The sequence below is a fragment of the Lytechinus pictus genome, chromosome 2, assembly GCF_037042905.1.
Source record: "Lytechinus pictus isolate F3 Inbred chromosome 2, Lp3.0, whole genome shotgun sequence".
NCBI lineage: Eukaryota > Metazoa > Echinodermata > Echinoidea > Temnopleuroida > Toxopneustidae > Lytechinus > Lytechinus pictus.
The window spans coordinates 36,094,493-36,121,617 of record NC_087246.1 but is presented as its reverse complement, the minus strand read 5'-3'; the positions used below and the strand labels follow the sequence as shown (position 1 = coordinate 36,121,617).

The window sequence follows — 27,125 nt, the reverse complement described above, 5'->3', positions numbered from 1 at the left end:
TTGGTAATGGTTCTTGCAGTCGTTCCAGAATTTAATTGGCTATTTCCATAAACTTGGCAGGCATTGCAAGTGCATGGATTCATTGGCTTAATAATTGAACTCTATCAAGATACATGTAGGATACTAATCTGTACTATACTAAAGCCTTAAGATGTTAAATTGAATTACATGGTTTACAATGACATCTTCTGGGGGTGATACAATATTTGCTCCTACGACAATTGTTCCGGGTTTTAGTTCGTCTTAGATGTAGGGTAAGGGTTAGGGTTGCGATAGGGTTTTAGCTATTTATGGTTTAGGGTTAAATCTAGGGTAAAAGTTGGCGATTCCATTAGTGTGTGGAATTCACAGAATCACTTCATGATCACTTGCATGTCATAAAGTGAATTGACTTTCTACATACTTTCATGCCCATTTCAAGATAATATGATTCTTAAAGGGGAAGTTCACCCTGATGGCAAGATTGGCTTTAAATACCAAACCTGCAAGATTGGCCAAAAAATATATTAAAGAACAAAGAAATTTTCAAGTTTGTGATGTCACTTTTAACCATATTTAGGCCAGGGGGGGGGGTCTCGGAGGCCCCTCTCAACGATTCGCGCAATATTTTTGCGGCACGAATTTTTTTTGACCGCGTCACCCACTGACTTTTTACTTTCAAGTCTTGCACAACTTTTGAGACCACTTTTGCGACGCTCAGGTACGCAGTTCCGAAATTAGGCAACATTTTGTGAGTGCATGTCAGAAAAAAAATTGCTCAAAAACGTGCTTTCGTGTATAAAGTCAATGCAAATTGTGTTTTCAACCAAAAATCATTTATGTATGATTATTTTTTGTTTTACTGGTCTAAATGATTTGGTTTATCCTGTTTATGATCTAAAAACAGTCCCCAACAAAATTCATCCAAAAAACAATGAAAAACAAAAGGTCCAAAAAACAAGGAAATACATAAAAATTGAGAAAAAAAATATACTATAAGAAATTGATCTGATATTGCATTTTTTTACATACATTTGCTAAAAACACCACAAAGAGTTTCTATACCAAAAAATTAGAACATTTGGAGCTTTATTTAGGGAGTTAGAGGGAAAAGTATGATTTTTCATACTAATTACACATGAATTAGCATAATCGCTTACTGGCGATTGATATGAAATAAATTACTACACATTTTTGTAGATTGTGTCTCAGACAACCTACGTGCCAATTTTCGGCGCGATCAATGGCCAAGATCTCAAGGGGGGCCTGGGAGGCCCCCCTCTCCCAGCCATATGAACTCCCAAAATACCCCAGCCTAGATAGGGTTATTAAGCTAAGCAGCTCCCTGATATATCATATAGTTTGCATAAAATGTAATTTTTTTCACAAAATCAAAAATTATTAAATGTATCATCAGACACATCCACAGAATCTCATACATGCACATGCTTCTACACTGTAATCAAAAAATGTTTTCAGTAAGCATGAATCATTAAAAAGATGGAAATTAAAGGAATTTACACTGTACATTACACAACATAAAGGGCAAAGTTCTGCTCATATGTGATGTTACAATAAACATTTTGAGAGCTTTTGTAACTCCCGTGTTTAATATTCTTTGGTAAATTTTCATCACACCTTAAATATTATACATTTCCTCTGAAGTTATCAGCTTTCATCGGAACCAGCTCATCTCAGTGTGCACTTTCCCTTTAATTTACTGTTGCTCATCATACCCACTCTAGCAAAATTCATAGAAATGGCCATGATGAGTTCATCAAAGGAAATATCAAATAGAACTCCTGCTGTGATTTCATTGTACTTAGCTGGGGGTCAAAAGCTGAGAACATTTGCCTCTGAAGACCTTGCTTTTGAAAACAGATGAAGCTAAAACAATGGAGGGGTAATTAAAACTGTTACTGTTCATACATGTAGTCATGCCTTATCAGATGATCGCTTATGCTTTGCCTAACAGCATCAGACTCGTATAAAACCAAAGAAAATAGCTTCAGCCTCTGCCTAGAAGTAGAATATACATGTAGGCTATATCCAGGGAAGAATAAGGGCCTTCAAAACACCAGTTTCTTAATAATATCCCAATTAGCCTGTGCAGTCTATGTGCATTAAGGTAAAGAATAACCTTGTGGAAAGTAGAAAAATTTGCTTCTGATGTAATGAGCGAAGTACCAGGGGCCCGTTGCAGAAAGAGTTGCAATCAAGCGCAACTCAAACAATCTTGCGCAACTCAAACAATCTTGCGCAACTTGATTTTCAGCCAATGAAGCACCCGTATTCGTTACTTGCCCTTGATATTTTGACTTGCGTTTAAACAAAACTCTTTCTGAAACAGGCCCCATGTCTTTTTTTTCTGTATATTCAGAATAAAAAAATCTGAGAGCTTTGGACAAAATAAAAGATATCCCGTCTCAAAAAAGCGACAAACTGTTCAGGTTCACCACACATTGGGCCTTAGAGCACCCAGTTAGTAAAGCCGCTGCCGAACACAGGCGCAGTCAGTCAGCCACAGAACATTCAGACATGCCTACAAAAATAATTAATGGTATGGAGGTATGCTCAATTATGACATAAATTGTATATTGTGGATTTCTTGAATTTTTCATGAAGAAAGGACCTACCTCAGCTGGCATATGCATAAGCAGCACAGCGGCAACCGGAGCCTGGCCCTGGCAGTAGCCATCTCTAGGGTTGTAGATACTGTATGCCTTGAGAATGCGGTACAGATCCTGCTGTCCATTGCCTCCTTTCTTAGCAAACATTTCATGGAATGGAAACTGTCTATCAAGATCCTTCTCTATCACATCCAGCCATTTGGGATCACCTTCTTGCGCATCAAACTCCTAAAGAACATCATAGAAAGAAAATAAAAAGAATTTAATGTTTGAATTCATACTTTGCAAACAGAGATGCCAACATACCATTTCAGTATTTCAAGGACCAAAATGGAATGTGTTCAACCAAGGGAAAAAATTATTCACAAGTATTCTGTAAAGCACAAGTTCTTTGTAATCTTCCAGTTTTATTCTCAATGAGGGGGGGGGGGGCATAATTGAAAAAAAAGTTTCTGAAGCAGCTTGTTAAAGCTCCTGTTGTAATTAATCAATTTTCAGTTGATCAGTCGTAAAAATAAATTTCTTGCAAAATGCAACCATGAAATGATAAAAAATGTCCAATTTCAAAAGGTGATCTGCAGAAACATGGACATTAATTTAAAACTTGTTTAAAGCAACAGAAAATTTTAGTTGCTCCGCCAATTGCTGACTCAACTTTGTGGGTCTGATCCTACGATTTTAGCGGAGAAAAAAAGTCGAGTCAGCTCCGTCTCACGGAGCAAGGTAATCGAGTTTACACGCAGAAAAAAGGCGAGTTAGACTCGCCTCGCAGGTTGGACCTGGGAGCTGGGGTAGCATGTATACGCAGTAATACTAAAGCTGTGATACATGGTGGGTGGGCTTAAAAGAGGTATGATAAATGCTCAAAAGCTCCCCAAAAAAGATGAAAACAGAACAAATTGTGGTATCTATGCAAACTCTGGTACTGCAGTAGTCACTTCAGTGCCACCCTGCCCCCCCCCCCCCCAAAAAAAAAATATATAGACCAGCTATCAACTTTTAATTTAGAGTATAGTGCTAGAGAATATGAATCATATCAACAGTAATGTAGATTTGAACAGGAATTTCAAGTTACATGTATGGTCTACTGCACTGTGCATACATGCAATGTACACATATAGTCATGCTGGGCTTACATGTACTACAGATCAAGTCAGTCTTGAAACAATTGATACAGTGAAAGTTACAGACAAGTACATGTACGCCTTCCATCAAAGTGCATTTATAGGCCTATTTGGAGGTGTTATGACATGTACATGTATGAAGATATATATGTACATAAAGATCAATATTGGTTGCCATGGTAATGACAGTCTGATGGTGATTAAAGATAACAGGTGGATGGGTGGCAGCATGGACCTATTTGTAATAGGTTCATGGTGACAGGGAGATGCTGCCTCAAGGTGCTTTACAGCCCTGGATCAAATACAGGCGAATCATGTATACATTATAATATCCATTGTCAGAATTGCACTTCTACCAGGGGCAGATCTAAGGGATTTCATCTAGAATGGGGGCATTCTAACCCCCTCCCCTTACTCAAAATACCCCTTTCCCCATTCCTGCATTAATCATCCGGTTTAACAATCAGTTCACTGTTAACTCATGGCTGCAACAGAACTGCTTATCATCAAAGATTAGGCAAAATGATCTGTAATGATTAAGTAATAACACATAATACAATAGAGATACATGTACGCCTACATGTAAATGTGTACATGTTTATTACATGGAATCGAAGACATCTAAACGTTTAGGCCTACAATATTTATATATAAAACAAGTGGAATGCCTCTGGCCGTCTCACCTGCATCACGCGATTCAATATAGCAGCAGTGCTGATTTTGAAAACTACTATAACTCGCACAAGATGTTCAGTGATACTTGGTTACTCTTATTTCCACGTTTTATGAACTAGACCAATACACTTATAGAGATATGATGGCAATTCAACAAATACCCCCAACGTGGCCAAAGTTCTTTGACCTTACATGACCTTTGACCTTGATCATGTGACCTGAAACTCGCACAGGATGTTCAGTGATACTTGATTACTATTATGTCCAAGTTTTATGAACTAGACCAACACACTTTCAAATTTATGGCTGTAATTCAACAAATACCCCAATTTGGCCAAAGTTCATTGACCCTAAATGACCTTTGACCTTGATCATGTGACCTGAAACTTGCACAGGATGTTCAGTAATACTTGATTACTATTATGTCCAAGTTTCATGAATCAGATCCATAAACTTTCAAAGTTATGATGGTAATTCAACAGATACCCCCAATTCGGCCAAAGTTCATTGACCCTAAATGACCTTTGACCTTGGTCATGTGACGTGAAACTCATGCAGGATGTTCAGTGATACTTGATTAACCTTATGTATAAGTTTCATGAACTAGGTCCATATATTTTCTAAGTTATGATGACATTTCAAAAACTTAACCTTAGGTTAAGATTTTGATGTTGATTCCCCCAACATGGTCTAAGTTCATTGACCCTAAATGACCTTTGACCTTGGTCATGTGACATGAAACTCAGGCAGGATGTTCAGTAATACTTGATTAACCTTATGGCCAAGTTTCATGAACTAGGTCCATATACTTTCTAAGTTATGCTGTCATTTCAAAAACTTAACCTCAGGTTAAGATTTGGTGTTGACGCCGCCGCCGCCGTCGCCGCCGCCGTCGGAAAAGCGGCGCCTATAGTCTCACTCTGCTATGCAGGTGAGACAAAAATGAGCACCAAAAGCCAATACCATATACATGTACACATACATTTACAATGTAAGGAGGAATGTTTATTACAGCTCTCGCTAGACGGCATAGATAATGCCATGTAAATGAGTCATCTCACCGTGGCATGCCTGTTGCTACAACATGGTTCATCATCATCTTCTTTAATATCCCATAGGGGAATAAGGCATTTTGAGGACTTCTTCTACTTGACAATTCATGCTGTCTTGTAAGAAACACCACTGAGTTGAAGTGCCTTGGTAAGATATTTTAATAGGGTACCAAGGCAAAGGTTGAGAAAAGGTCTTGTTCATTGCAGCAGGTTAAAGGGGAAACGAACAGCAATTAATGAAATACAACTTAGGAAAGACACAAAAAAAAAAACATGGTGACATTTGAATGTTGTATATTTGGGTATAAACAGATGTCCCACTACTGAAAAATTTATGAAAAAGTTGTGAAAATATTCAATGGGGGCTTTGTACAAGATACGGTAGACGTGTTCTCTCTGGCCAAAACTACAGCGACAGTAAAAGCAATTCCTTTGTGTACAATGTAATACCTGGAAAGTAGCTTCCAGGAGACTTTCAGATGCGATTTTCTAGCTCTATCTTTAAAATATTTTGAGTTTTGCGCAAGATAAACTACATGTAGTTATATCAATACAGAACTGAAATGACAAGTGGGGATAAAACCTAGACTGATTGGAATTGCTTCTCTCTGCACATGCCTAACCACACAGGGGGCCTTCAAGTTCACCTCCAAATCCCACCCAAAGGAATACCGAATCAGACAACAGATTATTTATGAGCAGAATGTCTGCTCACAATCCTCAAACACCATCTTATTTTCAAAATCTACTGGAACTACAATTGAGAAATGTAAAGATTTTTACTAGGCAATGTAACGGTCATAGTTGATTACAATGTCTGCGACATGCATACATGTACATGTATGTATAAAGTTACATGTACTTTACAGCCTTGGGGCAATTAAAGAATGGGGGGGCTGTTCTTTTTACTTCAGGACATACATGTACTGTACAGGTATATATTTTTCGATGCACAATGGGCTTTCATTCCATTTCCCATTTTGCATGGTATTATATACTTGCAATTTCCCATAATTAGAAACGAAAATGTTGCCAAAGATGTATTTTCACAGAAAAAGAAAGTGAAAGTAGATTTAAATTTTACCACAGAGAATGGTTTTGAAGATTTTACAAGCCGATTTTATACCAGAACTAAAAATGAAAGTGTAAATTATCAAATTGTAAACTTGTATCAAATGTACAGGTATAGAGTCTTTTGGCCAACTTGCAGAAGAAAAGGGAAGTGGAAACATTGTCTGATCAGTACTACATATGTACAGGTACTGTATGTAGAAGCTGTGTAATGCCTTTAAATGCCCGTAGACCTGGGGAAAACTCAGATTATTCAGAGAACATAAAACAGGAAAAGAACCGATCATATAACAATAGGAAATGAGTTACTTCCCTCGACCATGTTCAGAGTCAAAATACAGATTTCTATTATACAAACGTCTTTTATAAACTGTTCATGGACGTACACAATGTAAATTGCATACATGTATGGAATTCATATTGTAGAGGTCTGAAGTGTATATGTACATGTGTAATGCTACATGTTTGAGAGGCATGGTTGTTTCTAGAGGCCCAAAGGGACTGCAATATGACGACTATGCCTGAGGGTATGGTCAGGCATGTTTGATAGTACATACATGTATACTTGCAGTCGAGAAGAAACAACCATGACTTGAATTCAAACAATCTATGCATCTTTTACCCCTTTCATAAACCCATCCTCCAATTAGCCGCCTAAGAGTAATGCGGATAATTCAATAAAAATTGCGTTCACAAACTCCGAAAATAATCCGCACTATTTTTACGAGCGCCCGTCCTGAAAAAGGCGGATAATCGTCATGGCAACCGCACACACCCCCTCCGATGCTGTTGTGTTGGAAAAGGGTGACCTTGTGACCGCACCATGGAAATTATCCGCATTACTTTGGAAATGCGTTCATAAAGTCAAAATCTGGTCCCGATGCCGCTATTATGCGGATAACTCTGGTCCTCCTCCGATTTTACGACCAAATTATGCTGCTATTAGCCGCATAATTGGGTTTATGAAAGGGGTATGATATGAAGTTAAACCAATTCAATCACATCACAAAAGTCATCAAAATTAATTTTTGCCATCAAAATCAATATTGACAATGTCAAATTAATTTGAAAAAAAATATATCAATGCAGATTGAAGCCATAATACTAGTTAGTAGATGATTAAATGATTTAAGGTAAACTGACATAACAAGGTCATGTGTCAAGTACAAACAACAATCATGGCCCTTCATGGGACAGGACAACCTTGGCTAGAAAACACTAGATGACTACCAGTACCAGGTGTTTTCACACGAGAGTAAAGATTTGTCTAGATGCCAATTTTAAGTAATGACGGTGTTACCATTAATAGGTCTCAGTAATATGCAAATAAGAATCATAAAGGCAAATTACTACTTCCACTTCCCCCTATTAAAATGCTACGCATTCAAGGGCTCGATCGACTATGGCAGACATACCAAGTCCCAAGCTTAATAGGCATGAGACGCCCGCCTTTGGGATTCTTGATCATCCCCCCAAATCTCCTGCCATGCCTGTGATCTCACGCCGAGTCACCGAAAATCTCATACATGTACATGTAGCTGTATGGTGAGACTACACCACCTATACCATCTTGTCTCGCTTGACTCCTTGTTTTCTTTTTATCGACTAAGACATCGTCCTCACTACCGTCCTAAAAGTAACGTGTAATGAGAACGGTCAAAGCGGCCTTGGAAGTGATCTTCCAAACAGGTTCAGAGACCACCTCGCGATGTAGTTTTGAAGATCACTTTGCTTCGTTAATCTGGTTTTAGCGAAAGTGAGGACACAACCATTCTTCAGGAAGTGATCTTCGCACATTTTGAGCGTGCTACTCCACACACTGTATGTTGAATGCCGCGTGAAACACGTCACCCCACTGATAGTGTTCCCATCGCAACAAGACCGCTTTACGTGAAGTGGTTTTAAAAACCATTTTTGGGTGATCAAATGGAAAGCTAGCAAAGTGATCTTCCAAACTGGCTTTCTGAACCGGTTACCAGTAAACCAGTTTTAGAAAGAATAATGAGAACAGTGTCTATGATTCAGTAGTAAGAAAAAAACAGCTTTTAATTTAGCAAGACAATTGGGTATAGGCTGTTTGGAGTCTTGACCAATCAGACATATCGCTTACTTTCATACAACTTTCATAGCCTCAGCCCTTGCCTCGAAGGCTGCAGTAATACTTCACACATGTTGTACATGTACTGTAGGTCTTTAGGTCTATTTGTTATCATAACAAATAGTATTTCCTTCATCTGACATCCAGGACATGGTCCACAAATCAACAGGTGTAGGAAGTAAAAACTACAGGTATACAAGAAGACTCATGTACGACTGCTTGGCCAAAATACAAGGAAATACACATACCTGGTCAAACTCATGTGCCTAAAACCTGGGTTCATTTTCAACGTGAAATATACTGAAGGTTATTTATTCCCACCCCGCGTGACAGCCTTATATTGCCATAAATACATTTTGCATGTCTTCACTCCAAGAACAATGTACGCGCCTTCAAGTCTAATAAATGAGTATTGGGCAAAAACTGAGGCAGCAGTTTGCTCAGCAATTGTTATCACTTCAATCTCATTATTTTGCCTTTACTCTTCTGAATATGAACAATTTCCTTTGAAATATCCCATTTAAAATTGTTGCCTCTACAACTACATGTAAATAAGCATTACTGAAGATTGATAAAATTTGGCAACAACTGTTCCCTCAACCAACTGTCATTATTCAAATAAGAGACTGGTATACAGTAGTTGATGGCTTTGAAAATTGAGGGGTTTTTTAAAGGTCAAGTCCACCCAAGAAAAATGTTGATTTGAATAAATAGAAAAAATTCAAACTAGCATAACACTGAATTTCATCAAAATCGAATGTAAAATAAGTTATGACATTTTAAAGTTATGCTTATTTTTCACAAAACAGTGAGATGCACAACTCAGTAAATGAGGGAGTCTATGAAGTCCTTCACTCACTATTTCTTTTGTTTTTGTTTGAATTACAATATTGCATTTTTTTACAGATTTGACATTAAGGACTTAATTGACTGAACCATAAAGTATTAAACAATTCTAAAAATGTCAAGACTTTCTTATTTTACATCTGGTTTTGATGAAATTTTCAGTGTCATGCTTGTTGGATTTTTCTCTTTTTATTCAAATCAATTTTGTTGGGGTGGACTTGTCCTTTAACTTGACCACTTATTGATATAAAGGAACTAGAAAAATGCACTACGTAAAGTCCATATAATACAGGAAGGAAGAATTGGGATTTCAAGCAACAGGACTATTTTAGTGACATCCTGAACTAAATCACACAGTTGTGAGGCTAAAAGATTCAATAGACTCAACAGGTCTACCCAAACAGCAAAGGGATGTTGGCATCTCACAATTCATTAGACTGCTCAGCTGAAAAACCCACAATGAGTTGACCAAAATGAAAACAAGATTTTTTTTTATAGATTGAAAATGCAGATCTGAATTTAATTCAAATTGTGCAAGTGTCAAATAAAACGTATAAAAATTACACAAAAAGACAAAATGAATGTAGAATAGTTAAATGGAAAAATTAGAACATAACAAAGTTAAGACTAAGTGTAAGGAATGCTCAAGAAAATGCAATTCTCAGCAGACATAAAGAAAGTTGATTTGGTTGCAATTCATGACTTCATGTTTCTACAGTAGATGGAAAAGAGGCTAACAAATAAGCCAATAAACTAAAATTATATTTGAAGCTCATGACCATTTTGGCTACACGGATCTAAAAATTTAATACCTCACAACCTAGGATGGGATTTGAGCTAGGTCACTGGTGGTCAAAATCTGAAGGGCAAAGAAAACACGATCACTTGAATGCAAAGAGATAGAAGAATCCACTAAAAGTATATGTTAAAGAAATTTAAACGTACATCCAATAGGTGATAGCTTAAAAAATACTGTACCAACAAAATAGAGAAAATGTCTGAAGCATCTAGTAGTTGTAACTTACCAAGAATTTGTCCTTGTTTTGCTCTACTACTCTCTTGCTTCCACACAAGAATTGCCACGCCCTTCCTCTGAGGGAAGATGGAATGCCTTTTCGACATCTTTCTCTAACCTAGAAATGGCCAGATAATCAATAGACAAAAAAGATTCAACTTAATAAAGACAATGAGATCATAATTTTGCCTTCAGAACTAAATCATCTACATGTAGCGAAAGGTAGAATGCAGATTAGATGTAATTATTCTGCTACCGGTACTGCAAAAAGCATAAATCATTCACTTCAATGAATAATTAACTCGACTGTTCTATATGGATGGAAAAATATTTACATTTGGCTTCCTATTTTACATTCAAGTACGTCAGAGTATGCAAGAGAGATGGTATAAACTAATTTAACTTTAGGGATTGCCACTGAAAACAGCCAAACCAAGCTCATCATTGAGATTTAATTCAATCCTTTTGGTGTATTAAAAAAGGATACCCATTTTTTTTCTTAAACAAGTGGAATGCCTCTGGCCGTCTCACCTGCATCACGCGATTCAATATAGCAGCAGTGCTGATTTTGAAAACTACTATAACTCGCACAAGATGTTCAGTGATACTTGGTTACTCTTATTTCCACGTTTTATGAACTAGACCAATACACTTATAGAGATATGATGGCAATTCAACAAATACCCCCAACGTGGCCAAAGTTCTTTGACCTTACATGACCTTTGACCTTGATCATGTGACCTGAAACTCGCACAGGATGTTCAGTGATACTTGATTATTATTATGTCCAAGTTTTATGAACTAGACCAACACACTTTCAAATTTATGGCTGTAATTCAACAAATACCCCAATTTGGCCAAAGTTCATTGACCCTAAATGACCTTTGACCTTGATCATGTGACCTGAAACTTGCACAGGATGTTCAGTAATACTTGATTACTATTATGTCCAAGTTTCATGAATCAGATCCATAAACTTTCAAAGTTATGATGGTAATTCAACAGATACCCCCAATTCGGCCAAAGTTCATTGACCCTAAATGACCTTTGACCTTGGTCATGTGACGTGAAACTCATGCAGGATGTTCAGTGATACTTGATTAACCTTATGTATAAGTTTCATGAACTAGGTCCATATATTTTCTAAGTTATGATGACATTTCAAAAACTTAACCTTAGGTTAAGATTTTGATGTTGATTCCCCCAACATGGTCTAAGTTCATTGACCCTAAATGACCTTTGACCTTGGTCATGTGACATGAAACTCAGGCAGGATGTTCAGTAATACTTGATTAACCTTATGGCCAAGTTTCATGAACTAGGTCCATATACTTTCTAAGTTATGCTGTCATTTCAAAAACTTAACCTCAGGTTAAGATTTGGTGTTGACGCCGCCGCCGCCGTCGCCGTCGCCGCCGCCGTCGCCGTCGCCGTCGGAAAAGCGGCGCCTATAGTCTCACTCTGCTATGCAGGTGAGACAAAAATAAGGTATAAAAATACCCCATATTATTAAAGGGACTTTATTTATTTGTGAGCTGTCACAATCAATGTATGCTGATGTACTGTGCATGTGACCAGCCGTTTTCTTCTTTTATCCCATTTCTTTATACCAGGATGTGAATTTGGTTAACAATCCAAAATACTAAGGATAATAAAAAGTTCGAAGGCTTGCCATAGATACTTTGTGCATCAGCATACGGGTGCAAAAGCCCCTATTAAAGATGGAACATCCCACTTATCACATGAATTAATTCTCTTTTCATACCTTCTTTGGTTTCTTGGTCATCCATTTCTCCCAATCATCAATCATATCCAGCCACTTCAGCTCTCGTTTCCTTAAGATCTCTATAGGTAGTCCAAGCTCACTGCAAAGAAATCATTAACAAGTTTGGCTACTTCCTTCTCATTACATACATTTGTATACATAGTATTACATAGATCATAAAACATCTAGCCATTATATAGCCACTATAGGGCCTACAGTACATAATGTAGTATTGGTGGAATTGTAACATAATGTTTGTTTTTACATAATATACAAATAGCATTAATTAATTTTGTTGAGGCTTTAATATGTAGGCAATCAATAATCCTGATAAACCTGTTTTTGTGTTTGTGATACCATGCCCATGATGATATTGAGTGAAATCCATTCATGAACATGCATTATCAATTTATCATGCATTATTCTCTGCGACAGTGAAATACAGGTATAAAAAATGTCCTCTTCTCAATTATTACAGTATTTAACCCTTTGAAAGGGCCATGTCCTGGATGCCGTATTGGCTTGCCTCCTCCCTGGAAACATTTGGTGGCCTGTTTGATTTTGACCTTGATCATGTGATCTGAAATTCGTAGAAAATGATTTATACATGTACATGTACATGTAAGTGACGCATCACACAACCCATTATGTCCAAATCTCATGATATTGGTCCTCATACTTTCAAAGTTATTACATACATGTACATGTACATGTAGTAGGTGAATGTCAACAAAGCCAAGTGTGCACTGCCAACATCAGAAAATGTGATGTGAATGTACATGTAGATAAATAGTCTCGCTCTGCTATTGAGATTTCTGATGACAGCCGTTCTCTTTTATACACTTCTTACAAATGTTCCCGAATCATTGACATATCCATATAGTTCAGACTGTCCCCCGTCACCCGGGGGAAGGCCAAGGGGGAGAGAAATCTTATCTCTTTACGACGACCGTCCATACATCCCCCGGTGTCCGGGAGATTGGCACCGGGGGATGAGTGGGCTTGGTCATCGGCATGGTTACGTAAGGTGCGCCCGCACAAAACGTGGGAAATGCAATTACTTGCAGCTAGCCGAGCACTAGCACAGTACTTAGCGGAAGCAGTTCTCTTGACACCACATTTCGGGCATGCGCACTTGTGATTAAAACAGGTGCGCGATCTCGGATTACGAGCCAAGGTCGCTCTTCCTTAAAAAAAACCTGGGGGATAGAACCAGGAGACGGGGGACAATCCTCCAGACTGTCCAGACTGTCGATTTTCCGGGGGATGTCCCGGGTACCGGGGATCCCCTGGGGGATGTCCCGGGTGACGGGGGACAGTCTGAACAGGGGGTTAATCAGGGAATGCTCTGTACTTTATAGGGCTCTTTGTGTGTTCAGAATAAGTTTTCACACAAATTTGGTTCTAACGTTATTATCACCATCACTGATACTGTATAAATTTCTCATTTGTACAAACATGTACTAGGCCCACATTATACATTCATGCATGACATATTATGGACACACTGTTCATATTATGTGCAATTTTGCATGTACTTGTGTACCTGACAAATGCGTAATGTGTACGGCCTACATGTACAAACATTTTACATGTCCATGGGTTGTATGGTTACATGATCCGCGATGTAAATGTATACACAGGCATACATTCTGTACATTATCAGAGACACACACAATACAATGTTGACACCACACTGTACTTGTACAGACAAGGGACCCAAATCTAGACAGTTCACCTAGACGTGTACACGCAATAAAAATATTACTCAACTATACTGTATTTTCATGATAAATTCATGGAGATCATTGTACATATTCAGGCCGTTGAAAACAATAGGCGTACCTTTTTCCCCTATTTGGGAAATTTTGATACCCTTTTCACTGTACAGGTACAGGTTACCAAATGTTACCCTCTATGTGAGCTTTTGTGTACTTCAAAGAATGGTGTAGTAATGACAGTGCCCCTACCCCTCCTCGACAATTATAGCTGAATGCTTGAGCAAAAAATTTTTTTTTGGTCAATGATAAAGTTAATGTGGGTAGTGATGTGAAAAATTGATAACCAACAAAAAATATTTGAGAACGGGTGAATTAAAGGTATAAGTGTTGTGTGTCGTACCGGAATCAGAAATGTCCCGTGCGACACGCAACATTTTCACCCCTAATTCATCAATGGAAAACATATTTTTGTTGGTAGTCATTATTTTACGTGACTACCAAGTAGTACTTTAATATCACCACAAAACAAATCAAAGTTCCTTGTCTGTTTGGACAGCAGGTGGAAAAGAGTTGTGAAAAGGGCTAATTTTTCTAGCATGGAATCGCCCCTTATCAGCTTGAGAAGAAAGAGTTTGTTTGCAGTGTCACCCATCCCCTTCCAAAGTATTTATCCCCATGATGACCTTAAACTTCTATTGCAACAGGGAGACAGGGAGAATGGGCCCATGATGACAGAAGGCAACACCCATTCTATGCAGAGAGCATGTGATGCCTCCAACACACAAGATAGGAAATGTATCAGGTACACAAGTCAATGAATCACCTCCTCCACTCATCAGTCCCATGTATAGAGAATTTTGATGTTAATGTCACTGTGACCCTAAAATAGAACAATGTTCTGCCTCGATCACAGTATGCATACAAGTCTTCATGTTGTACATTCATGTGCAAGAAGTATGCACTGAAGTATACACACAAATTTTTGGCAGGGTAATACATGGTACATGTACACAGGCATGAGAGACATATTTCCTATTCTGACATTTCAGAAGTTCTAAAAAAAAAATCATCAAATTATTTCTGAGGTACACAAATGACACTCAGTAGGTGATGAACAATAATTTTTGTAAGTTATGACTTCAGAAATTTAAACAAAAGATTAGGTAGTTTTTCCTGCCTAAAAAAAAAGTGTGGAGTCCCATATAAAAGGGTATAATAGTTAAAATTGTATGATTTGGATTCGCCTATGATACAAAGACATTCCCGTGTCAAAATTGTCTGTAAAATTGACCAGAATCTGAGATAAATACATGTATTAAAAAAATCAAATTTGGGAAATGCCCTACAAGTACATGTAAATATATGTAATTGCCCACAACAATCAATTTTGAAATACTGAAAATATCCCTCCCCCAACTCACGAGAAAAAGAGAGAAAATATGATAACTGTGTTCATGTGTACAATGTAGTTATCAATTGAGATCATTGTACGAGTACCAGTTATGTAGTAGATAGTATTAAGATAAGGCCTGCATATTATGCCAATGTGAACATCTACATGAGTGCATGCATGTACAGTCAAGGAGATATCTTTAGAGGTGATATCTCCTTGGTACAGTACTGTAACCAATGCCAACTGTATGGTCGAAATTAAATGCTGGACTGGGGCAAAAGAAATAACATCACATATTAGCATGTAGGTTTGATTACTTTGACATGTAGGCCTGTATGACGTTGGCCATCATGCATTACATGAACATGCCTCGAGATCTGATATGTTACATGTACAAAGTTGAATGCAATATTAAAGTACAGTGGATCGTTTGTTGACTTTTTAGTGACTCAGTTCCTAAGCCGAGGGTCAAGAATTCATTTCCTCGCTAGAACTGCAATTTTTCCCCACAGGAAAATCATCCCATAACAAATACAAAGGGAGATGTATTGTATACATACACATAGTAAAATTGAGTGTACAGAATAGAATATGTACATGTACGGAACAGCTCCCTAAATGTTGTTTTCGTGTCTAGCTACATGTAAACTGACATGGAGACACTGTAGTGGACTACTACTTCAACACATCAAGAGGTCACATTGTAGGCCTATTTGCTCGAGTCCAGGTATACATAGCACACTGTGCCTAACTGGTACTAGAGCATCCCTGCTATTAAAGATATTTTTGTATTGGCCTATACTGTCATTCATGTTTGCTGTGTAACACTTGGCATATATATATAGAACAAAACTGAGATTAATCCAAATGTGGATTTTAATTCATAAACTTTGAATCAACAATCTTAATTTTTCTTTTTTAATTCACATGGAACACTTTCATTTATGAAATTATCAGTCCACCCCTGCTCTGGACTATAGAAAAAGGAAAATTTCAGTGTAATCCACTTGCCACCTGAAACTATCCTGTCAATGTTGAGTCTACATTGTAGTACATAGCCCCCCCCCCCTCCCCAGGGGAGGGGGGGGGGGCACTCAAATTATATTTTGATGGGGGTGTCCCTCACGATACCCCCAAAAAGGGGGTCTGAGGAACTGACTACAAGGGTAAAATGCGGGGTCTTGGGAACTAAAAATATACCGGACGACGTGAATAACAGGGCCTACGGAACAGGATCGGTTACTAGGTATGGTGCGCGCTGTGCATGTGGGCACTAGCGGCGTGGTATAGAGGGAATATGAAGCCGTGCATGCAGTTAGCTTTACAGTGCCTGCGCTGGATGGCTTCTGAATGGAAATTTTGTCATTCGGAGTATCTAGGGAACTGAAAAAGGGGGTCATCAAAGCGGCACATCCCTGTACCACCAATATATAGGTGAGTGCCCCCCCCCCCCGGCATAGCCTAAGGACTGGGGGGGGGGGGGGGAGGCTAACCTCTGTATGGCTTAAAATGCATCCACAACCAGTAAGAGCATTGAAAAGAGTAGTTTCAGGCATCCAGGTGTCTGATGAAAATGTTGCCTTTTCAGCTCCATCCACCCACTCGTCTTTGTTTCACTGGTCACACCATTTAGGATTGCAAATTAGGTTTGTGGATCATGCCATTTAAGGACCTTGCAATTTGTTTATTCTGAACTTTGAATTTATGAGCCTCTTTGTGGTTGTGTACACCGTTGTGTACACGAGGACACTTCATTTCTATTTTCTGTAGGGCATCAAATAAAAGTTGATTTTCACCGTTTTCACTAGATTTATAAATGCAATTGCATTTCTGAGCTTCTTGAACACAGATGCCTATGGATAGAAGGCGACATGGAGAGTGACCCCCCCCCCCCCCTTACTATGACTGTTGGAAAAGATCCAAATAAATTAAGTACACATCCGACTTCAATGTTGCCAAAAATATATACGGGATAGCTAAACCAGGCGTTTGTACAAACCATCCAGATCCAGACTGTTATTTTTGTTTTGTTTCAGCAGAGCTTTATACCCCTTTCATAAACCCAATAAAACCCAATTATGCGGCTAATAGCAGCATAATTTGGTCGTAAAATCAGAGGAGGACAAGAGTTATCCGCATTATTCTGATGCTGCTATTATCCGCATAATAGCGGCATCGGGACAAGATTTTGAGTTTATGAACGTATTTCCAAATAATGCGGATAATTGCCATGGTGCGGTCACAAGGTCACCCTTTTCCAACACAACCAGGGACTCGGTTTTATAATTATAAGGGGAGCAATAAAAAGCTCTCCTAGAACTTTTAAGGAGAGCGGTAGAGGAGGACTTCAAAAAGCTCTTCTTCAACATACAAGGGGAGCTTTTTGCCCAATTAACAAAATGGATGGAGGAAATGTATGTACTATAAAATTACAATCAACAACCAAAGGAAGTATTTATAATTGTTTTACAATGTATTGTAATTAGATTGTGTGTTGTAAAACCTGTTTTAGTTAGGTTTTGACTTTGGCTAAAAGTTAAGTCACTGACAATTTTTTTTTTTTTTTTCGGGGGCTCCATTTTATTTTTGTTGTCAAATTTCGGGGGCTCTTTTTAAATGCTACTTTTTTGTATTTTGAGGAATACCTGTTCACTTATTAAGGAATTATTACTTTTTGTTTAATATTGTATGATTTTTAAAGTTATTTATCATGTTTAGAATCTTGGATGTGGGTGTGTGTGGATGGGTGGGTGTGTGTGGATGGGTGGGTGTGTGTGACTGTGAGTTGGACTTGGATATAAATTAATTCAAAATCTAATTTCTACTCCATTTATTCCAGTACAATACCCTAGTCAGCCATGTACATGTAATAAAGGCCCACTTACGTACCCTAACTTTTCCTGAAGTTCTTTGAAAACGCAGATCTCCATGAAAATTTAATTTCTCTATGGGGGAGTCTAAATTTGGTGAGAATGTATTCATTAAGAACTTAAATATACATGACAATGAAGAAATCATCAAACTTTATTGGCAGTTTTGAATAATATTCCTGAAATGTAAACTCTGTCTGAAACAGAAAATCACCATCATTGAGGCCTTTACTGAGCGAATTGTCCCCCAGAGCTCTGGCAGAGAGACAGAGCTCCAACTGGCTAGCTAGTAAAAGCGCCAATGCGTGAGCCTGCCGCCGTCCTTGTAAAAAAGATGGAGCTTTGTTTGATGATTTATTGTCTAATATAATACCTCATCCCCTAGAAAAAGAAAACAAATGATTTTTTAGTTATAATTGATAAATTAGATAACTTATTTTGGAAGTTAATAAGCCGTTTTGAAAAGCAAAGCCGAATGACAACTCACCAATGCTAGGTTACTAGACTCTGGGATTTATTTCCTGTGTAATTCGAATTATTTTATCACAGAATTGTGATATCTGTAGGGAAAACATGTGCATTCGAAATGGCACACGGTGGTAGTCATAATGGACCCCTATACATGCAATCTTTCCCGACCGTTGCGTTGATTTTTTTTCCATACCTGGTACCATGTGTATGGAAATACGTGGTACAGAAAAAATAACACAACTTCGGAATTTGAAACTGCGCTACTCGCTACTTTTAAGGCTTATTCGTGATTTTGAGTGTGGATTCTGGATGGTTTTTAAATGGTAAGCGGAGCTCGAGCATATGGCACTAGTGGGCCGTTGAGTTGTTATCACTCGGCAATAATTTCGGGGGCGACATTAAGATTTTATGTCGCCCCCGAAAGCTTGATTTTGGGTGATTTCGAGGGCGACTTTAGGCATTTTCGCGCAGGTTAGCTATCGCGAGGCGCGCTATTAATCGCGCTACCAAAAATGGATTAAGGCGCGCATGTAGCGCGCGATCGCTCTCGCGCGCCTTAAAATCGAGTCCCTGCACAACCGCATCGGAGGGGGCCGATTATCCGCCTTTTTCAGGACGGGTGCTCGTAAAAATAATGCGGATAATTTTCGGAGTTTGTGAACGCAATTTTTATTGAATTATCCGCATTACTCTTAGGCGGCTAATTGGAGGATAGGTTTTATTGGGTTTATGAAAGGGGTATTACTTCTTAGCATATTCTGGTGAGGCCCTCTACAGTGTATTAATGATAACTGAGAAATAAATCACTCACTTTGTGTTTTTTAAAAATTCAATCAATAAAAATTTACGGAAGTAAAACAGACTATACCAATAATCATGATCATGTATTAGTAGAATTCATTTTTTTTTTCATCTGTTGATTTGTTATGAAATTTGTTATGAAAGTTTACCTATAGTTGGTACCTTCTTTCAGTGATGTTTATTTTTCCAGGAATTTATAATACAAGAGCTCTCACTCAATACCCTATCAAATCTTCCAATGCTAGTGATCGCTTAGAGGAAGCTACAAATATTAGGCCAACATCCTTCAATTTTCATGCCATTCCATACAGTTTGAGAAAAGAAGTAATGTTAAAAAAAAGATTTTCAAGTAAAATAGCAAAAATATACTGTATGTACTGTCCATCCACTATTAGAAATTCCTTTTTTTTTTCAGTATCATCCATACCACAAGAATTCAAGATACGTAAGTTCATAACATAAAACAGTGACATACATTTTTGGGAAACTTTAATGAGGGGGGCTTTAAATACTCACCCTCCAGTAAACTGCTTCCCTCCTAAAAATCCATATCGATCAGTCTGTGGGCCTTCTTCTTCATCATCACTCAAATCACTGTCCACTAAATCCATGCCTCCTGTTGCTGACCCGTTACCGATGGACGATGCCCCGCCCGTCAGAGATTCATTACCAACCGACGATGCCCCGCCTGTTGCAGAATCATTCCCTAAAGACGAAGCCCCGCCCTGCTGTGGATCGATACCATTTTCCTCATCGCTACATGGACCCTGTCCGATGGACGAGCCTTCCTCATTTTCAACTGACATGATCGCTATCGCAACTCACACTGTTCAAGGTTGTTCTACTGCTAGTTTACAGTCATAGAAACGGCAGCTCATAAGAACGGTGCAGTAAGCTAGTGTGTAACATGTTCCTCTGCTCAGCTCTCAAGAAGATATTGATTTGAAGAAGTCTGATTGATTGGCGACGAGTCTTCAATTTAATATGCATGTAAATTTGAAGATCTTCGTCATTCCACGCCAGCCAGTGCAGAAGTCTGGAAAGAAAAATAGAAGGTAACATAAATTTTACTTCTACTACTTAGATTAACCAATCTCATGTTTAATGGTAATGATTATTCATATCTGAGGCCTAGTCTGGGACTGATCTTTAATGTCATTGAACATCACCATGCAAAAGATGTGAAAGAACACCTTGGTCAGGTGTATATAAAGTGACATGGCCTGGTTGGGTTGTAATCAAACATAAGGATCCCAAGTGTTAGGTGTTTTAGGACTTTCCATGAAATCAAAGCCATTTTCAGTTACTTTACTTTGGTACCTATATACTGTAGGCCAACTAATGTATGAGGATTCATGTTTTTTTTTCTTCAAATTATTATCATCTTCTTTGTAGCAAAAAAATATCTAATGTTTGAAATCTAAAAAAGGATAAATGCAAAATCAATCTCACATACATTACTTAAATCAGTGTCATAATCCTCATAATTTCTTGAATGGCAGGGAAAAGGTGCAGAAACATTTTAAAAGGGGGTCCAATGCCCTATTTTCCACTGATCAGCTTTACTTTCTAACATACACTGTATCAGATTAGCAGTTAAAAGAAACAATTATACTTACAGCCGATAAATCAGCTGTGTATTGTGTCATCAACACAGTGTTAAATCATGGTGTACAGATCAGGATGCAGACTTGTAAAATAAACTGCGGAATGTCCCGACAAATCGCACTTGGCCGCATCATGTTCCCGTTGTTGTTGATTGGATTTAATTAAGGCTACCGTAAGTAACGGTGTATTAACCGCACCCGTGTATTAACCGCACCCCCCATTTTCGGATGGAAAAAAAAAAAAAAAAAATCATTAAAAAAAAAAAAAAAATCAAAAAAAAAAAAATTTAATCAAACTTACTTTCTATCTCTAATATGCGTATTTAAGAAAGAGTCAAGAACCAAAAAATATCGAAGAATTACTGGTAAAAAATGATGGGAAATCAGCGCTTCGTCACTTATCTGCAAGTTGCCGATATTATTGGCCACTTCCACACTCCGAGTCACCTCACACACACACATATGGTACCGGTGTTCATTGCAAGTACCGATACCAGCATCAACATGGGGGCTCACCCATACGAGAAGATCGTTCATATCATATTTCCTGCATCACAGCCCCACTTTTGCTTTCAGAATTCTGTCTAGCATTCAATGTCTTGACATGAATTTTAGACAAGGGAATACGGGAAGGTTCAAGATACGAGAAATTTGCGATTTTGTTCAGGTGTTTTTCTTGTCTGCTTTGAACCACTACCGGTAGTTCTCAGTACGTGTGTGGCGGTATCTTACAGACAGCAAAATAGGAAAAAAAATGCTAGTACCGGTATACCGTATTTTCAATGGGAGCTCTGGGCGGGAATAAAGTGAATAATAATTAAAAATAAAAAGTCGGAAGGAGTGAAGATGGGGATTGAAGATTGATTTTGAGATGATGGATGATAGAGAGAAATGAAGGAAAGGCAAATGAAAGAAATTAATTGTCAAATAATACCAATAATTTGTCAAACAAAATAACTTCCACGGAAAGGTAAAGCGCCAGCTTACGTTGACGTTGCGATAAACATTACACATGCATGTCTTATTCAGCTAGCTGCACCGCGCTGTGCGATCGATTGGCGTCTGAACTTTGCCGCGATGACTAAAAAATGACAACAAAGACAGAGTCACACCATTAAAAAAAGTCAGTTTCATGAAGGTAGGTGCGTTTGTTACCGTGATATAACTTTGAGGGACATTTACGGCAGATACCGGTAGTCATAGTTGCTTCCCTTTTATACCCACGGCTCATACCCCTAAACGGGATTGCCCCAAGCCACCCGACGCGAGTTGAAAACTGGTAGTGGTATCGGGCTGAGATTGGCTTGGCTCAGACCTGTCACCGTGTATAAACCGCACCCCCGACTTTTGATTCTGTCCCGCCGAGAAAAAGGTGCGGTTAATACACCGTTACTTACGGTATACCATTAAAGGGTGAATATTTATGTACAGGTATTCATCGGCCTATACAGTCAGGCTTGACTAAAGATGCATTTGGTCTAGACCAGGGATTCTCAAATGGTGGCGCGCGCGCCACTTGTGGCGCACCGAGCCTTGTGGAGTGGCGCTTGGGAGCAGGTATAAAAAAGAACGTAAAAATAGGGAAAAATTTGTGAGAAAAAATGTATCTACCAGTAACCTGGAAATAAGGATTTGGTGATCATTTTAATACAAAGAGAAAACGAAAACTCTTTACTTGACACTTAATTGCTAATTGATTTCCTCAAATTTTGTCCAATTTAGCACTCGATAACCCCTATTATGGAGGGTCGATGGTGTTCTCCTTTTTATTTATTCTATGCTGTACAAAGTTAATGTTCCACACAAGTGATTTGAAAACCCCGTTTGTAGGATTTCTCTTTCAACGGCGAGAAATTTTCCATTTCCAGAGTATACGTTTTGGTTAAGAGTTAAACATCAAATAAATATGATATTCAAAGTACATCCTGATCATAAAAGATTATGAATTTGGAACATAACAAGCAGAAACTTTGTTTCCGGAGCCAATTAAAATCCGACGTTGTAAAAGTAAAATACATGTATGGTCAGATGTATTGCCTGTCGTGATTGCCTGCATGCACTCTTGCTTAACACGAGTTGTAGAGAGATCTATCTGTCGAGAGGAGCAGTTTGGGGCGTTAGTGGTTAGTGCAGTTGCAACGCCTAATTTTCAGCCCTTGCAAAATCGGGGAACGTAACTTCAGCCACAGGCGTACAGATGGGGGTGGGGATTGGGGGCCCCCAAGTGTTTCACGGCCAAGAAAAAAAAAGGAGAAAAGGAAAGAAAAGGAAAGGGAAAGAGTGGAACATTGTATTTTTTTCTTAATATTATGTCAAAATATAGATTTTTGTATTGAAAAATTCAATATTTTTGCTTCAGCTGCCATATCTTGCCCCCTCATTTTTTTTTACTCATTACGCCACTTTCTTCAGCCAATAGGTCTGGTGCAAAACAGTTTGAACTAGTGGTATCATTGGTTTGTTGTGAAAAAGTCACTGGTAATTTTTCTTTTAATATTCATATTGTGTAGTTTGTTGGCATTTGTATTTCTTCTGTTGATATTAATTAGAGCCCCTCTGGGCAATTTAAAAGGCCTCATATTCCAAAACTTCTGGGGGCTCTGCCCCCTCGACCCCCACCAGGGGCCTCTGGACCCCCTCCGCTGATACATTGCTGGTTTGCGTAATGGATAGTGCGGGGGATAGTGGAGCATTACAGATTCTCAACAAGAAATGTGGCGCTTCAAAAAAAGTAATTGAGAATGGCTGGTCTAGACCGTCTACAGTAATTTTTTTTTCAAACTATCATTAAAGGTGAAAAATTGTATTCTTTGATCCCCCAAACCATATTCTACTATGAAAAAAAAACCATTGAACCACAGTATATCTCCCCATAGTTTTAACAAAATTATTAAAAACATTCCCATTGCTATGATTGGATAAAAAAAACTTTGTTACCGGTACTTGAAATTTGAAATTACCAGAAATTAAATTCATCCAATTACCTTGTCTTACTCTAAGGTTTTAATTTAAAATAGACACATAAAGAAATGATTTTTCTCCATAAAATACATCAAGTTTATTCACCTGTCAAGTGCCTACATTTGGCCAGCACCAATAGAGTGAGCTGTATTCGTTGTTAACATAATTATCCAGACACAGATTCAGAGTCTGCCTTTTATGGGGTGCGAAATTTGTCCTGAACTGTGACAACCACCCCCCCCCCTGAATAAAAATTAACGGTCATTTTTTTATAAATGAAGGGCATTTGGTCTCCGGAAAAATTAAGCAAAAAAAAAAAAATTTTACTCCCTGGATCCGCCCAATATCAGGCTTCATAACAAGGCTGTAAGAAGACGGCAGAATATAAAAATAGATAATGAACTGAGGAGTATTGAGCTCACAGAATCTTTCTTAGCCCTCTAAATTCCCGCAATTCATGTCCCGCAGGGGGGGGGGGGTGAGTGAAACTAAACTGTCCTCATAAACAAGTACAAGAGTGACAATCTATCACAACATGATCCTTGTTTTCTCAGACAATTCTTGTTTTCAGACTAGAATCTCTCTGATATGTAGGCTACGTGAATAGGTTGTACTAGACCTGTGTTCTTTGGTACATGCAGTACTTGTTACTGGAAAAAAAACATTTTCAATTCACATTCTGTCATTTGATTTTGAATGAAGTTAACAAAAATCATTTTTCATCAAATCTTGGCCATATCAATTATCATTTTGAAGCTGCACACACACATGCCATAATGATAACCCCCATCTGATCAGACCCATAATTCAATAGCTAACCTGGCTTTTTCTTAGTCAAATTATGGATGGACTTTATTTTAAAATTATGCACAAAATTCGGCCTCAGGACTCCAGGGGGTATTCTGGAAAGTGAAAACTTTTTCCCTTTTTTTTCTCATTTCTTCTTGCTAATAACAATCTATGCTGAGCAAATATTTATCACTATATTTGGAATAATAATACATATAGCTAGAGCCTGGGTTATCAAATCTCCTGATGGCCGTGTTCTTTCTTGTTCAAAATTGACGGCCACTGATAGTAACAAGGAGCCAATGGTAATTGGTCTTCCAAACATACATCTGTTCTTTTAATCACTCTTTATTTTGTTTGTCTCCTTTCCCTTTTTTAGCTTCAATTTTTCTTTCTTTCTCTTTTTAATTCTTTCTTTCTCTTTTTTCTTCATTTCTTTTTCATTCTTTATTTTTAATTTTTTTATTTCCCCTTTCTGTCCTTTCTTTTGTACTTTTTTCCTTTCTTTCTATTTTTTCCCTTCTTTTCCTTTCTGTTTGATTTCATACAACTTTCTTTCTTTCTTTCTTTCTTTCTTTGCAGATCTGAGCAGATGTTGGTAATAAATTCATGCTTGATAACTAATTTTATTTTTTCTTGTTTTAATACTTCTTCTACTTCTACGACGATACTTAGCAGAATCCATAAGTCAGGATGTAGTGCTAAGGAAATATTTTGGGTGCTCATCTGCAGTGCATACTTGTCGGTGCTTTTAAAATATTGTGCTGTTTGTGCAAGCAAAAATATAGTTCCTTGGTTTAGATGTTGGTTGGAAGCGCCCCCCTGAAGGCCTCCAATGAAGGGGCATCAAGGATGGTTTTGGGAAGCGCATTCCATGCAGTCACTGTCCTGGGAAAATAGGAGTTCTGATATACATGTAGTTGGGTGCGGCATGGAATAGCCAACAACTTCATTGGATGATATTGCCGAGTATTGCTGGCAATTATAGGAGCTGTGTAGTGGTCTGCATTGATTGCTACCATCCTGTGTTAATAGCTGCATATGTTCCATGGCACTTTCCAATATTATGCACTCATCAAGTTCTATCGATGCGCTGTCGATCGACGGTTCTAATCAAAGGAAAACCTCGCGCACGGGTACCTTGAGAACTAGCCGTCGACGATCGGCACAATACTTGACAATAGACACCACACCCCATCATTCGATCGAAGGAGCGGACGAGATTGAAATTCGGCAAATCAGGCCCATTTTTCCGTCAGAAAATATATAGATTATTAATGCAAAACTATGTAATGTTAAATGATATTTTAAGCATTTTCTGTCATTTTATTTTAACATTAACGTTAGAGATAAATAAGGTAAAAGTTTGATTTTTTCGCCTTGTTTTTGCAATCTTGTTCTATGTACAGATGTATTGCTCTGTGAAATTGAATTGCGGAAGTCTTAGTCTTACGTTACGTTACGGTACAAAAATTTTTTCGTACGCAGTAATAATATGGGTAATATGCGCGTCCGGAATCATGATAGTGTCCGGTAATAGTATGTGACTATACATGTATCTATACCTGGCATGCCTGGCTGGCGGTGCAAGATGACACGGGCCGGGCCGGGGCCGATGACATCGGCCGTCGCGGGCGCGTTGCACTTGCAGCAGCTAACTTAGCGCTCGTGGGCCGTGGAGATGTGGTAAATTTACAAGGGCAAAGCCAATATAGGGCTAGGCCTAACCCATTTTAAACTTACCTTAGACCGTTTACTATTTTCACTAGTCTAGACAATCACTGCGCACCACGACCTTCGTTACGTCCATGGCCAAAATTAAACGTTGGTCCAAGAGTTTTCAAAACACAAGCCGAGTTCATCAGTCCCCAGACAATCCACAACTATAACGTAATCCGCATAACGAAATTATGTTGCATGCGCTATGCATATGCATCAAAGATTGCATATATTCACACATTACGCGCGCGTGCGTACCGTAATATAATTCGGATAAACGTTGATCGACACGCGCGTACGTACGTACGGCTTTCATACATGATATACGCAAAAATTGTATACTCTGTAGCCTATGTATGAATACACACAAAAAAGTTAATATGCCTACACGTGTAAAAGTCGGCGAACCACGTTTTCCATGCGCATTCGTGTAGACTGCAAGACATACCGGTACACACGCAGGAAACGGAGAAGCATTCACTTGTGCATAAGTCAAGACAGACGAGCTGTGGGTTGAGCTGTATGACAAATGTGCACC

The 27,125-nt window shown here is 38.4% G+C and overlaps 1 protein-coding gene across 1 annotated transcript; it reads right to left on the bottom strand.

The window, feature by feature from the left end:
• Positions 1–2,048: 2,048 nt before the first annotated feature.
• Positions 2,049–27,125, bottom strand: LOC129280471 (TBC1 domain family member 10A-like). The gene is made up of 6 exons (XM_054916493.2): positions 26,976–27,125; positions 20,028–20,547; positions 12,256–12,355; positions 10,501–10,608; positions 2,616–2,837; positions 2,049–2,093 (listed from the first exon to the last, which is right to left on the bottom strand). Exons 2-6 carry the CDS (start codon positions 20,315–20,317, stop codon positions 2,049–2,051), a joined length of 765 nt encoding a protein of 254 aa, XP_054772468.2. The 5' UTR covers positions 20,318–20,547; positions 26,976–27,125.

Bases quoted from the DNA above. Each gene is read 5' to 3' on its own strand.
- LOC129280471 (XM_054916493.2), bottom strand. From the start codon at position 20,317: ATGTCAGTTGAAAATGAGGAAGGCTCGTCCATCGGACAGGGTCCATGT. The intron at 10,609-12,255 runs GTATGAAAAGAG...GGCCATTTCTAG, and splicing joins TGACCAAGAAACCAAAGAAG to GTTAGAGAAAGATGTCGAAA. The intron at 2,838-10,500 runs GTAAGTTACAAC...GATGTTCTTTAG, and splicing joins AAAACAAGGACAAATTCTTG to GAGTTTGATGCGCAAGAAGG.